Source organism: Diadema setosum, chromosome 19 (genome assembly GCF_964275005.1).
Source record: "Diadema setosum chromosome 19, eeDiaSeto1, whole genome shotgun sequence".
NCBI lineage: Eukaryota > Metazoa > Echinodermata > Echinoidea > Diadematoida > Diadematidae > Diadema > Diadema setosum.
In genome coordinates, this window is record NC_092703.1 from 29,919,861 (window position 1) to 29,935,177 (window position 15,317).

General features: G+C 39.0%; 1 protein-coding gene across 1 annotated transcript; it reads left to right on the forward strand.

The window, feature by feature from the left end:
- Nucleotides 1-7,185: 7,185 nt before the first annotated feature.
- LOC140242414 (cholesterol oxidase-like) lies at nt 7,186-15,223 on the forward strand. Its single transcript, XM_072322150.1, has 7 exons — nt 7,186-7,194; nt 7,623-7,863; nt 8,998-9,131; nt 9,642-9,835; nt 10,875-11,049; nt 12,056-12,489; nt 14,653-15,223. Exons 1-7 carry the CDS (start codon nt 7,186-7,188, stop codon nt 15,221-15,223), a joined length of 1,758 nt encoding a protein of 585 aa, XP_072178251.1.
- The last annotated feature ends 94 nt before the right edge of the window (nt 15,224-15,317 follow it).

A 15,317-nucleotide genomic window follows, 5' to 3' on the forward strand; every position in this document is an offset into this window, starting at 1 on the left:
TTCCCCGTACTCGCACTATTTTTGCAAAGAAAACAATTATATTTACTGGACCCAGATATTGGAATGATCTCCCTCTAGATATCACTTCTTCCTTATCTTTATTCACCTTCAAACGCAAATTAAAACAGTTATTACTTAGTGGATACACACTACCAAGCTTTTAGCAACCTTTTGATGCTCCCAGTCTTTTGTCCTTGTCCGCAGCACCAAGTTATTCAAGTTATTTCATGGTATACATCTTTTAATAATATAGCATTTTTGTTTTTCAAACACTGCGAGATTTGTATGCAGTCTGGTTTGTGCGATATCTATGTGGTACATTAGTTTATTACTCATCAATTTTTTTGTACTGGTGTAATTTTAGTTGGTGAAGACAAACATATCCGTTCTCCGTGTAAAATTATATGCCTATGAACTCGGGAACCTACAGTTGTACAAGCTTTAAAGCTTTTATGTAGGCCCCATCATATTTCTTATACTTACTATAGTGACATTTTCACACGATATGACCATGTACATTTGTGTCAAGTATATTTTCTTTTTCTTTTTCTTCTACAATCAAATGACATGATTGTATAAATATTTTGTATTCTTGTTTTCTTGTCAATAATTTTGTAATCTCATCATTGAGAAAATGGAAATATGAAATAAATTTGAACTTGAACTTGAATAATAGAGGAATGCATTAAATGCCAATTGCCTTGATTTTAATTCAAAGTTCATCCCTGACGAAGGGGGAGGTCCCCGAAAATTCGGATTTTGAATCAAACTCAAGGCAATTGGCATTTAATGCATTCCTCTATTGTGACATTATATATATATATATATATATATATATATATATATATATATATATATATATATACATATATATACTGTATATATGCATATATATCTATATATATCATAGGCGTTTTCGGTTTTAACGGAATTGATTGAGACACGCCCACTCAAGGAAGAGAGGTACCGGCAACATATTTCTTTAAGGGCTACGGGAAAAGATTGTGGATTTTTCCCCATATGGTAGATGAGACAAAATTCTCCATTTAAATAGAAAATGTTAAATATGTATGTATTGGTCTCAGTCCTCCTCCTATACTGCCCCCCCCCCCACACATATATATATAAACATATCAATTTTGATTAAGATGTGTTTCAAGTGAACTATGTGAGGTGGTTTAGCTCAGTCGGTACCCCGTCTGCCTTCAGATCCTATGAGGACCGGGGTTCGATTCCCGAGTCCCACTGAACAATGTTGTGTGTAATCATACCGTCTCCTCTAGTAAGAGGCAAAAGCACTCTGCCCCTCGGATAGGACATAAATGGTGGTCCCGTGTGTGAGAGAGTCACAACTCAAGAATGAAAAAGTCCCCGCTTCTTTCATCCATCGCAAAAAGCAGGGTGCTAACCCGGTGAAGTGGCCATCCACGCACTTACCTATACCCACACATAAACAATGCGTTTATCTTCAAACATGAAGCCTGCATTAAACAGAAGAAGAAGAAGAAGAAGAAGAAGAAGAAGAAGTAGTACTAGTACTAGTAGTAGTAGTAGTAGTAATAGAAGAAGAAGAAGGAGGAGGAGGAGGAGGAGGAGAAGAAGAAGAAGAAGAAGAACAAAAAAAAAAAGGAAAAGAAGAAGTGTTCAGACCAACTCTTGTTTTAAGCCCTTTCAGACCTTCCAGTTTCAGTTGTACATTATGCTTCTGCATACATTATATCGCAGAAAAAAAAGAGAGTAAAGAAAAAGTATTCAAAAAAAAAAAAAGAAGAAAAGTAATCATCATATTAAATGTAACCACGCCCCAGGGCCCATCGGAATATAAAGAAAGTGTAATCATAAACCAACTTTGGCGGCTGAGTGTGTAAAACCAGGGGCCCGTTTCATAAAACTTGTCATCAGTGACAACTGCCACATTTCTATGACAAATTTGCTCTCAGCCAATCAGATGCAAGGATTTCAGTAGCTTGTCACATCTATGACAACTTGTCATTGATGATAAGTTAAATTATGAAACGGGCCCCAGGACGACCAAGCGTGAAGTTCTCGGTTCGAGTTAACTGACACCGGCCATTGTGCTCCTAGGCAAAGTCCTTTCCTCTCTGCCTGGTCATATGGACAAGACTTAAAAACCAATCAATTATTCCAAGGCTGCTTGGTGACAGGTGCACGTCACGAGACCGACACCCACGAGTCATACAGCCCACGAGTCATACTGCCTACGAGTCATACAGCCCACGACTCACACAGCCCACGAGTTATGTAGCCCACGAGTCATACAGCCCATGTCAGTTCCACACTGAGCAACAAGGCGCACGATATCGACACATTAAGCACCGTGCTGTAATGTCGAACTCGTGGGCTGTTATACTTAGTAAAATAAGCTCATTATAAAGCTGTCCTTTGAAATCGAGGTATCAGTCTTGTCCCGCGAGACCTTGTTTTTTTATGACATTGTGACAGAAGTTAAGGACTACTTCTAATACTTTTAGCAACGTAAAATATACAGTGTAACTATTTGATATCATCTTATCAAAAGAATGGATCTACCAGCAATTTACTTGAAATTATGTTGACATGCTAAGGCTTTTTTTTTTTCTATCTTTCACTCAACGAGAAATTTGTTAACAGAGAGTTTCATCGTCCCGATGTTATTTGGCATCTACTAGTCGCTTGCATGGTTCTTTCTAGTTGTTGCAAGCTTAAGCGTCCGGCGGACAGTTCTGCATGCCACTAAAATCGTTATTCCTTTACTTGTGGATTAAAAAGCTTCTATTCGTATCGCACAAGGCATGCACTTTCCTTGCCTAGCAGCTTTTCCTTGCGCAAAATTCTGTACCCTGTAAAACTGCACTATGCACTTAATCTTTATTAGGCTCTGTATTCACATTGTTGCAAAATTGGAGACGTCAACCTCGAAATGCGATACCTTCATATCGTACCAGCAGAATCACGTCCGCCTGGGTCTTACGTATCTGTAAAGTGTAGCAAACTTTTAAGATGGTTGACATTATATCCAAATTCCTTTTCTGTCATTTAATTATTGTAATATAGAGCAGGATCACCCTGATTTTATATGCGTATTAAAGACATACTGATGTGAAAACTAATAGGCCTATACGACATGACAAACAATGATTAATCTAACTAGATTGTACATTGTAATTGATTGTATCAAAAGTCGTTTTAATAAAGTATTTATTTCTTAAACTTGTTTTGTCCCAAAGTTCACAATGGAAGAGATGTGATAAGCACTTGTTATTGTATATGGACATAAGTATAAACGAATATGATAGGTTTACAACAGAAAAGCACAAATCACAAAGGTAATGGATATAATCAGGTAACAGCAGTCGAAAAACTTTAATTTCGATTCAATTTCAACCACATTTTCTCTTGACGTTATTGATGATATGCAGACGCATATTATAGTCATAAGCTTTGGAATCATGCTCACAATCATTAACAATAATTGCGCTACGAAAAATTTCCCTGATATCTTAACTAAATCCTTTCAACCTTCACGTTTCATGGAGAAAAAAAAAATTAGATCTTGAATGATCTGACTGGACTTGAAGAGTTGACGGGCATACGTATGAAGTTATCATTATTTTTTATTTAAATGGAAAAATGTCATCCATACGATTGTAATTTTCTGGTATTTTTCAATAGATGTATTTACAGATTTACTGACAGTGATAAGATTCCTCTTTATGTGAAAATAAAAATAATGGTCTAGATTAAGTACTGAAGTCATATTCATGCACTGTATCGAAACAGTAACCTTTTTCTTTTATCGTTGTAATGTTACGTTTGCTTGTAGCGCATTCTTTAATGTTTACCTTTGACAAGATTATGTTAAGCCAGCAGCCAGTACAGATTCTATTCACTGCTGGGCATAAAAACAAAACAAAAACAAAAACAAAACAGCGAACCAACAAACAATAAGAACACAATTCTTACATATGACGCTACATTAAAGGGATGGTACAGTTTTGATTGAGATGGGGTTTGAGGTTCCCAACATTTTTTGATGATTTTTTTTTTTTTTTTAGACAATGCGAAACCTCTTATGAAATATGCAAGAGCATATAATTCTAAAAGTAATTGAAATGTCATTTGATGAAAATAAATTTTGAAAATAATGGCTGACATAGCCAAAAAAAAAAAAAAAATAAATCTTACTAAAAGGAAAGGCCCAACTTTTATTAGGATCAGGGAGGTGTCAACCACCTCCCTGTTAGGATTGCTTTGTTTTGCTTTGTGTTTGGATATCACCGCCATTTTAAATCCGATTTTCAGCAAATAAATTTTGAATTCCTCTTAGAATTGTGTACTTTTTCAACGTAAAGTGGTTTCTAAGTATCTCACAAAAGGTTGAAAGCTGAATTCTCACCTCGACCAATACTATATCATCCCTTTAAACTTAAGAGCATTCATTCTCTATGTAAGAGGTGAACTGTGCAGCTAATGGTCTTTCGTCATGTACTCATTTTCTTTGTGTTGGTGATAGTGCTATGCTTCATTAGAGGCTATCAAAGACTTGAGAGGTCATTTAAACTTTTCCTGTGTACTTGGATAAGGAAAGGGAGAAGCTAAGGGTCGTTTTACCCCAAGTGTCCGTCCAGCAATGTCCAAGTAACTAATGTATATGAAGCAAAATGTGCATGAGCGTTGTTTAACTTAATATAAGAGTTATTACGTTGGTGTTTTCTTTTTTGTGAGTGAAATAAGTTAGGAAATAATGCCCAAACTTCCAGAGGAGAGAAAAAAAATCCACAATTAATATTCCTACTTTGTAGTAGGCCTACATTAGAAGCATAAAGCACGTGACTGATTAGAATTGCTCTCATTGGCCATATACACCAAGCAAGCAGCATGTGTGGACAATAAGAGGAAAGTCATGGATGGAAAAAAAACCCGTAGGTATACATAAACGTTTAAAATGGCATTTGTTTATGAGGTGCACTATCCAAAACCCTCTTGTCATCTCCAAATTTTAAGAACGTATTCCATTTCGTTCTTTCTTTATCTATTTTCTGCAGATGGTACTGATCTAGGTTTCGGACCAGATCAGCTGTCCCCCTCGACGTAGCAATTTATCCGATATGCCCCTGCGTTGTGTTACGTGATGCGTGTTGTTCAATAAAATTATATGACCATAACCTCTTACAGTATAGGCATGCATTATGGTGGTAGTATCAACATTGGAATGTCAAACGTATTTAGCACAGGTCTTATGCTTGTTACTTCGCAATAGCCGTTTGGTCATTCCAGAATGGGACTTTGCGCTTCGAATCACAATGAGGTAAAGTTGTCATTATGTTTTAATTTCATGTCGTACCATTTTTCTGAAAGTGAAATTGTAACCTTCCGCATCTACTTATTGTATATTTTTCGTGTGTGGAGCTAAAGCATTTACTTTCGAGTGTATCGTTGGCTAAACTGTAATTGATACTGAACGAAATTTCATTTACCTGTATGTGAAGTGATCACACACATTTCTGAAGATGTGATAATCTTACAAGAAACAATACGTCGACCATTGAAAAGGAATTGTACAACTTATATCTCTACTGCTTTCTTATTTGTTTAGACAATTTGCTCGCATTTAAGAATGCTATTTTACATTGTCATCGCTCTTCTTCAGGCCAATTCTCTCTATGGTTTCATTTCATGAACATTTTGGTAGAATGATCCTGACCATAAATGTGTTGCGATTCAGTAGATACGACATGGGAATCAGTAAACAAGCAGTGTGTGACGACACAATAGCTGGAAGTGTCAAAATATGGCGCGGGAATGGTGTATGGGCAGACAAGAAAAAGACTTATCAAATAATGATTAGAAAAATGCCAGACTTGTGCTGTTGCCTGCTGATTGCAGATTAATGTCACTACTCATAATGAGTGTACTGCACAAACGCTGTTATGCGTTATGGTTAACCGTCAAGAACTGGTAGTGACGTAGACATGGTTGCAGTGGTATTCATCTGCCAATACCCTGTATAAGAAGAATGAACGACATCAATGGTGATAGTAATATAATCAATTGTGACGATTACGGTAATAATAGCAAACAGAAACAGAAATTATAACTATAACAATGTGATACTGATGGTAACGATGACAACAATAGAAATTCACATATACAGGTATATCTGAATGACGACATTGTTACATTAGAGTCTCAGTAATAGTAGTTAAAGTAGTAGAAATTTGATTTGTATATGTGTACGCTTGTGACAAAGATGTTTGATGGTTAATTCTGATAGAGAGTGATTCATAACAGTGCAAATGTGAAACATGAAAGCAGCGATCGAGAAAGTTATTGTCTATCTACAAAATTGCACAATAGTTTCAAGGAGAAAACTGGAAATAGTCTGCGGTCAAACATTACGACACAATAGATTCTAGCCGGTTAGACTTGACTTGGACAAACATTGTGTTACGTTATTATTGATAATTCTTTAAGACCCGTAAACCTATACGCACTGCTCGAATATTATCACCCTCTTGAGGTATACGTATTCCTCGTCAATAATATTCAAAGTCTAAATGTGAATTTCAGCAAAAATGACACACCCTATAAAAGCCAAAAAAAAAAAAAAATCATATCCCGCCTACTCAACAGGCTGCGGCAAACTACGTAGTGTTGCTAACACAACATTATTGACTATAAATTATTCATTCTTGCACTGTGTATCTTTGTGTCCTGTAGTGTCTGTTTCGGTTTGAGTTATACTGTTGTAATTAAGAAAGTCTAAGATTCTGCATCGATTTCTTGAGTGTTCACAATCATAGAAATAGTGCTTTTTAACGGACCCTCATTTTTTTTTAAACATAGCTGCAATAAGTTTTAGCTTAAAGCTATGTGTACTTGCTTTTGATTATAGTAACCACGAATTTGCTTCTTGCAGTCAACTCATGTATATTTTCAATCATTCGTAATGCATTTAGATTATGTTCTGTAGAAGAAAAAAATGAAACTAAGTTGAATTGAACTGAATTCAAATGCATTTCATCGAATTTGTATCGCCACTATCATTTTGACATACCGTAATTGGTTTTACACGAATTAACTCAATGTATGGCAAAAACACTTCACCTCCTTAAAACTCTTCACTTGTTATGTCAGAGGTTTCATCACTTAATCCTCTTCTATCATCTTAATTCTTTTAAAGGGATGGTTGAGGTGAGAATTCAGCTTTTAACTTTTTGCAAGATACCAAGAAACCACTTTATGAAATGCTAAAGAGCATGTTAATTCTAAGAGGAACTGAAAATCAGTTTTGAAATGGCTGAGATATCCAAAAACAAGGTAAAACAAAGCAATCCTAATAAAAGGTGGATCCACCTTTTATTAGGAACGCTTTTTTATTAGATATCTCAGCTCTTTCAAAACGATTTTCATCAAATTAACTTTCGATTCCTCTTAGAATTGTATATCGTCTTATTTTTTGTAAGGGGTTTCTCATTATCTCAACACATCATCATCAAAAAATGCTGAAAACCTGACGCCCCATATCAACCGAAACGTACAATTCCTTTAATACCTCCTTTGTCTTATTTTACGTCATCATCCTCGTCATCTTCTCCTCCTCCCGCATTCTGCCGCGTCAGATCGACTACTCTTCGTTCAGGCTTTCCTCTCACGGCAGAGAACTCAAGCCGCGGTACGACGTTGTCGTCGTCGGGTCGGGATACGGCGGTTCCGTGGCCGCGTGTCGGGCGAGCCGTGCAGGCAAGACCGTGTGCGTCCTGGAAAGGGGCAAGGAGTGGCTCCCGGGGGAGTTTCCAGAAACAGATCTTAAGTCTCTGAGAGAAATTCAGGTTACGGCCAGCGGTCATCATCAATTGCTTGGTAAATGCTGTTTGCGTGTGCGCACATGTTGTGTTTGTGGTTAATTCTTACTATTGAAACTGATAATGTATGCAATCAAACCTGGGTTAGCGATCACGCGTCTATAGCTATCACCTGTCCACAGCGGCCACCTTTTTTTTTTTTTTCGTCTCTCCTGGGTGGCCGCCGAAGATCTGTTACTGTATATATGTACATATTAGTTTCGCCATACTCATATATGTATACATTATTTATGTAAGATTACATTTATGCATGTTTGTGTACAAAATTAATATGTATATCTTACTTATTTATGTAGGTATATTGCAATTGAGTATTATATTTGAAGTAATGCAATGGGGCTTTGTGACTTAGTGGATGGCATTCTTGACGGGATTCTCTTCCAATGTCTATCCCACGCCCCTCTCAAACCAGGTGTAAAAAGTGGTACTTGGCAACGCTTTACTCGGGTAATAACATTATCCTAGTGGGGGCGCTGTGGCATAATGGATAAGACTCCCGATTCCTGATGGGAGGATCCGAGTTCAAATACCGCCCAGCGCTTACGTTCTTGGACAACATGTTTTACGCACCTTGTCCCTTTCGACCCAGATGTAATGGGTACCTGGCAACGCTAGGGTAATGATAAAGGCAAGACTCTCTGGTAGAGTAGTGACAACACTGAAGAGGCTACCCTAGATAAATAGGCCCTCATTATCATTATTGTTATTAATGGTAGGACCCTCTGGTATAGGGAAGGGCAACACTGAAGGGGAATATATCATGTTTATGTCACCATGTTACTGTGATGTTGCTATAGGAGGCTTGTTCCATTTGAATGCACAACAACCTGCAGAATTGACTTTTGCATCTGAACTTCAAAGTCTACTTTCTAAAATCTATGTTTGAGTGATGGCCCGCTTTCTGTATTATGTGTTTGGACATAACGCAAGACAAATTGCATACTGTATATATATAATTATATATATTATATATATATATATATATATATATATATATATATATATATACAATATCGATAAACAACCATACTAAGATTTACTTCATACATAAATATATACACGTACTCCGCACTTGTGCTTGTTATAAACTTTGCTGATTAGATACATTGCCACTTTGTTTCCTTGCATTGAGGTCATTCTACCGGTCTATACGACCTCGTCGTCGGACACGATGTCGCAGTTCTTCAAGGTTGCGGACTTGGAGGGACGTCCCTGATCAATGCCAATGTCGCTCTCGATGCCGACCCGAGAGTTTTCGATGATGAGGTAACGTAACTCTGAGGAAAGAGAAAATAGAGATGTTACAGCTCAAAAGCATCATAATAACATGGTGAGAATAATTGTCACAACTTTGAAAGCAGTCACTGTTTTTGGTCTATGTTATGATGCCGTTTTGTATGTGTGTGTGTGTGTGTGTGTGTGTGTGTGTTTATAAATACATCCTTTTGATAGATCGTATGTTTTCTAAACAACCAGCGTCATCATATCACTCATTAGGCCTATAATGTAGGCCCTACGCTTCATTTCTCTTGGAAAGGATTATGATATCATGCTCTGCACACAATGTTTTTTTTTTTCGCTGTTGTTTTTCTTCTGCGTATCACACGAGGTTGCATCACCGCATAAGAATTCAAACTTTAAAAAAAAATATGCCTATATATATCCATTTAAACATCCAGCAGACAAAACACAATGAAACTATTCTTTTGCAGCTAGCCTTTTCTCCTCCAGAATAACATGAAAGATACACTCGCTGATCATTATTTCCTGGATCAGGTGTGGCCGAAAGCCCTTCGAGACGATCTCGACAACATCAACGGTCAGGATCGAGCCCGATTCCTCGATATGATGAGACCGGCATCGTATCCGGACGACTTTCCATCCCTGACCAAACTGGACGTCATGAGGGAGGCAGTCGATTTCCTGGTCAAAGACATAGAGGATCTGGGAACTGATGATGTGTTCTCAAAGTAGGTGATTCCCCTAACCGCTTGCCATAGCAAATGTAACTAGGACTGTCTTTGTTTCGTTGTAGTTCTTGCTTGGGTTGACGTCTATAAACTGTCCCGAAATAGACACAAGATATCCACACGAGCGGGAATTTCTAATTTTCGCACAGAACTAGCCCCGTACTTTGTTTAAAAACCAAGCAAGAGCGGAAGCAAATATACCATGCCTACAGAAAGTCACACGATGACACCCGAACAACTCTAGAAGGCTACGCGAAGATGTGAATCTTTATTATAAAAGGAACCTTCACAAGATTTTCTGGCTATTTTTGGGATTGGAAAAGATTTTCCTGCCGATCTCGAAGGTACTGCCGGAGCTTGAGAAACTCCATCGGCGGTCAAACGATGGGTAAAGATACCCTCACGAATGGGGGCAGATATATGCAATCAGAGCCGATTTTTGAAATGTCCTTTATCTTGTGTCCATCTTCTTCACATACCCAGAAGCAACACGTCATATTACGGGGGCAGATCTTTTGCAGTTGCTGGACCTAATCTTTGGAACAATCTCCCACAAAACATTCGACGTGCACCCAATTTTGCAAATTTCAAATCCAGTCTTCAAACTCACCTTTTCCGTCTTTCTTGATTAAGATAAAAATGTATTACCCCTTTTGTTAATTATTGTATTTATTATGTTGATTGTAATATTTGTTAGTCATTTGTTTGTATGTTGCATATCTGAATTGTACAGCGCATAGAGAAGCATGTGCTTATTATACGTTTTATATTAATGTAGTATTATCATTATCTTCGCTCAATTTTGGGACAGTTTGTCCCCTGCATGGAAGAATGTACACATGAACATAATGATTACGTGACATTGCAAAATTCATCTTGAAATACAACCCGTTACTATCTGCCCAAATGACCTGAGTAGGACTGTGGCCAAGAAATCAAAGCTCCAAGGCAATATTTTAGTTAGGCCAATTTACACCTTTGTGCAATATCGGAAAAGAGGAGAAGAAATAGATATCCAGAACTCCTTCTCATCACATAGACCGCCGCTGTACGTGAACTTCAATGATACGGAGGAGAATCATGTGGGAGTACCGCAGCCAGCGTGTGTCGGGTGCGGCAATTGCTGCAGTGGGTGCAACACAGGGGCCAAGAACACCCTCAACTTGAACTACCTTCAGGACGCCAAGGCCCATGGAGCAGAATTTTACACCAAGGTACGAAACAGTAACTCAATGGAATGAAGTGAATGCTCAATTTACGAAAAGTCGTGCTCTTTTCATAATCGACATTTCTTATTTTATCAAATCAGCATCAAATTCACATCAGCTAAAAAAATAAAAAAAAATCCTATCACGTTTCAGGTGGATTGCAAATGATTATCCTGATTATCTAGGAATTGAGGCCGACATATTATGCCATTGATTTTGGTAAACACAATAGCTGCGTTCAGACGGAAGCAGTTTTGGTCGGAGTAACTTCGGAGGAATTAGGGTCGAAGGAAGCTTGGTCGGAGGAAGGTCGGAAGAAAGGTGGGAGTAGTGCCCGTCTGAACAAGGTCGTGGTAACTTCCTCCGGTTGGGGGAACTTACCACGACATCTTCCTCCGACCAAGATACTCCTGAGTTGTTGTTGTTGTTTTTTTTTTTCAGGAGTATCTCGCTACCACGACTAGCCGATCGGAGTAAATTGCCCGTGCGGACAAGCCCTTGGAGTATCTATAACCTTACAAACCTTATACGACCGAGGTAAAACTTCCGGAGTCAAATGCGAGTACACGTGCGCGTGTAGTACAATTCTAACCTAGTCTATCACGACGAAGAACTTATAGCGCTCAGGAACTCTCATCAACAAGAAAGGAGAAGATTAATGCCGCTGGTAATAAAAAAAAAAAAAAAAAAAACACCCCAAAACAATGTTATGATCGACGTGCGCGGTGCTACCATTTCCGAAAGTTACACCGACCCTCCACGGTGATCCCCACGAAGGCCGTAGTAAAGTGGTCGGAGTTTCTTCCCACGACCGTCGTGTGTACACAGGGTCGTGGTAAGATAAGCATAAATTTGAATTCTAATTGCTGCGCCATAAAATTTTACTCCGACTAGAAATAGTTTGAACATGGCTTATATAGCATGAAAATAGGCTTTATATTTAAGCCTACACATGTATGCAAATACCAAGCACTCGTTTTCATTGGAATTTGATGAATCTCGATTTCTACAGATGCTTGTGCATTCCGTAAGCCGAGACAAAGAAACGGAAGAATGGGTGATTCACATCTCTGCGGACTACCTTGGTCACAAGACCACGAATACGGTCCGAGCTGGTGTAGTCATTCTTGGTGCAGGGGCCCTCGGATCAACCAATATCCTCCTCAACTCGGCGGCAGCGGGACTAAGCGTTTCCTCCCGACTGGGGCAGCGTTTTTCGACGAACGGCGACACGATAAACATGGCCCATAACGGCGAGCGATACACCAACGGTGTCGGGAAGCGGCCGAAGAAAGTCGATCCCGTGCACGCCGCCAAACCGAAGAATCCAGGGCCGGGGCCCTGCATAGCTGGAGTAATCGACATGCGCCGAAAGGAGTTTAATCTCGAGAAGGGTTACGTTCTGGAAGATGGGACGCCTCCGTCTTGCGTTGAACTGATGTACAGGTGATCCCCCTCCTCAAAAAAAATAAACACACACCGACACACACACACACACGCACGCACAAGCAAAAACAAACAAACAAACAAATAATCTTGTCGCTCTCAGTCAACAGATTCGAGAACGGCTTAATGTCCAGTTGCAAGAACAAGCTCTGCTGATCCAAGTCTATTCAGTTCAGTTCCCTTTTTCATTCCGTTATCAATACAATCATCGTCAGTCACTTTACATTTTTGTTTTTTGCGAGACACGTAAGAAAACATAAAGTAAAAGTGATTTCATTGACTGTATACTAACAGAGAATTTTATGCAAAGTTTCAATAATGTAATTGGAATGAAGGGGACCGTTTTCACAAGCAATGTTTGACTACAGGAATATGTTATGAATGATTATAAAGTATAATGAAGGACATTAAACATTTTCCCGCTCATTATTCTTTTACATACTTCTCGGAAAATATCGAGTCATGATGATTGTATGTGCTCTTTTAAAATTATTTGACGGCGTACACTCATTTCGATTTGGGGATCAAGAATGTCAAACATCTGGCCCATGATATTTTATAATATTCGGGCTATAATGATTCTGGGTTTTTCAAAAGGGTTATGGGACGACTGACGCGTTGGTTACGCAGGAAGTTTGCAGCGGAAAAAAGCATATATTTGTGCATAGAAACAGCAGTATGAAAAGCTTCATTAATTTTCAATGTTTTGAGTTGATGAAATTAGAGATTGGGAAGGAATTCATGAACAACGAGAATTGGTATTCGGAAGTAGTAAATAATCGCACAGTGATCACAATGGTGAAATATTATATGAAAATGTGGAAATTCCAGGAAACACCAGGAAATTCCAAAACTCGTCTAACACCTGCGTTTCATTAATCAAGGAATATCGCCATGATATCATAATTATGAGTTGACGAAATTCCTCACACATACATTAGGCGCTTTCACATCAGCCCAATGTTTCGAAATAGCGCGCTATTTTCTTACTTGAGAAATTAACTCGATCACGAAATAGCGCGCTATTTGATAATGTGATTACAAATTAGCGCGCTAATTGATCGAGAAAATTTCTCGAGTCCAACTCGGGAAATTTCCGAAATAGCAGGATAATTAATGCGAACTAGCGCGCTATTTGATAATGTTCTGGATGATGTGAATAGGAAATGAAATAGCGTGCTAATTTGCGATCGCGAAAAATATCTCGAGCTTGGAGTTTTATCGGGCTGATGTGAAAACGTCTGTAGTATTCATTGATAAGGAATAAATTGATGCATTTTTATCTTCGATTGATATCGATCTTATAGATAATAATTGTCTCTAATTATGTATGGTGTCAGTAGATTGTTGCAAGCCCTGTTTGAGATTGATTTACACAGTCCCCCAGCAGATTTCATCATAAGGCGCCCCATAAAATTGTTGGTAGATTAGCATTCCTTCAAATATTTCGTTGATTGTATAAGTTACGTTCAGACGATGATACTTAACCTCGAGGAGACGCCAATTTTGAGATAGGAAAGTTTTATGGCGCGCCAATATTGTCGCAAGATTGATTTCGCGACGAAATCAGTTATTTATCCTCGAAGTTAGCTTATCCTCAAGATTAAGGATCACCGTCTGAACGTAACTACAAGCAACATCTCATTCTAGTTATGACACGTGTTTACAACAGATATCACTGATAAGAGCGTGCATGTAAAATGCCTCTCGAGATCTGATTTGAATCAGAATATGTGGATTACAGACAAAAAGGTCGGTAACTTTTAAACGACAAGTCCACATTCATATACATGTGGATTGAGTGAATGCAGCAATATTAGTAGAACACATCAATGAAAGTTTGGGGAAAATCAGACCATCCGTTCAAAAGTTATGAATCTTTTAAATATCTGCACAGTGTTCTTTTATTATGCGAGAAAAGTGAAAATATCTTGAATTTTCCTTATACTTTCTTTATAAGTTATACACATGTGACATCACAAGCTGTAGTAGTCTTCTCATCCAGCAGTGACTTAGCAGAAACTTCAAAAATCCATAACATTTAAACGGGTTGTCCAATTTTCCACAAACCCTTGCTGATGTGTTCTATTAATATTGCTGCATTCACTCAATCCACATGTCTATGAAGGTGAACTTGTCCTTTAAATCGTTCTTTGTAACCAGGTTTCTGTTGATGGTCGGATGCGTCGATACGGGTATTGACACCACGCCCCATGAGAACGACTGGCGTGAGTTGGGTCGGATGCTGACGGGACGGGCCTACCACAACTCCCTTGCCCTACTCTCCATGAGTCAAGATAATTCCCGCGGTCGTCTCATTCTCGACGAGAAGAGTGGTAGGGCGATCGTCGACTACCCCGACGTCGGAAACGAGGATAACTTCCAGATCGTGATGGATGGAGCGAAGAAAGTGTGCAGGGGTATGAAGGCAGAGCTGATCCCGAATCCGTTCTGGCGCGGAGTCGTTTCTCACTTCCGACACGCCCATGGGATCATTACCGTCCACCCGCTGGGCGGCTGCGGCATGGGCGAGAGTGGGTACAGCGGGGTCGTCAACCATATGGGACAGGTTTTCGTCGGGGATACGTCGGAAACGTATGAGGGTCTCTTTGTTGTCGACGGATCTGTGATGCCGCGGTGCATTGGCGTCAACCCGTCTGTGACCATTGGTACCCTTGCCGAGAGAACCATGAGGTTGCTTGCTCTGGAAAACAACTGGACGACATCTCCCTAGCAACAGTGATCAATGTTTTGTCCGACATTATCTCTGTTTCGCTGTGTTTATCACTCTTTTGCTTCCTTTTTTATTCTCTCTCATCCTCTTTCTG

What these genes read in the sequence shown, in the direction of transcription:
- LOC140242414 (XM_072322150.1), top strand. An exon ending in CGAGAGTTTTCGATGATGAG is followed by an intron (nt 9,132 to 9,641) that starts GTAACGTAACTC and finishes TTCCTGGATCAG; the next exon opens with GTGTGGCCGAAAGCCCTTCG. An exon ending in GAGCAGAATTTTACACCAAG is followed by an intron (nt 11,050 to 12,055) that starts GTACGAAACAGT and finishes CGATTTCTACAG; the next exon opens with ATGCTTGTGCATTCCGTAAG.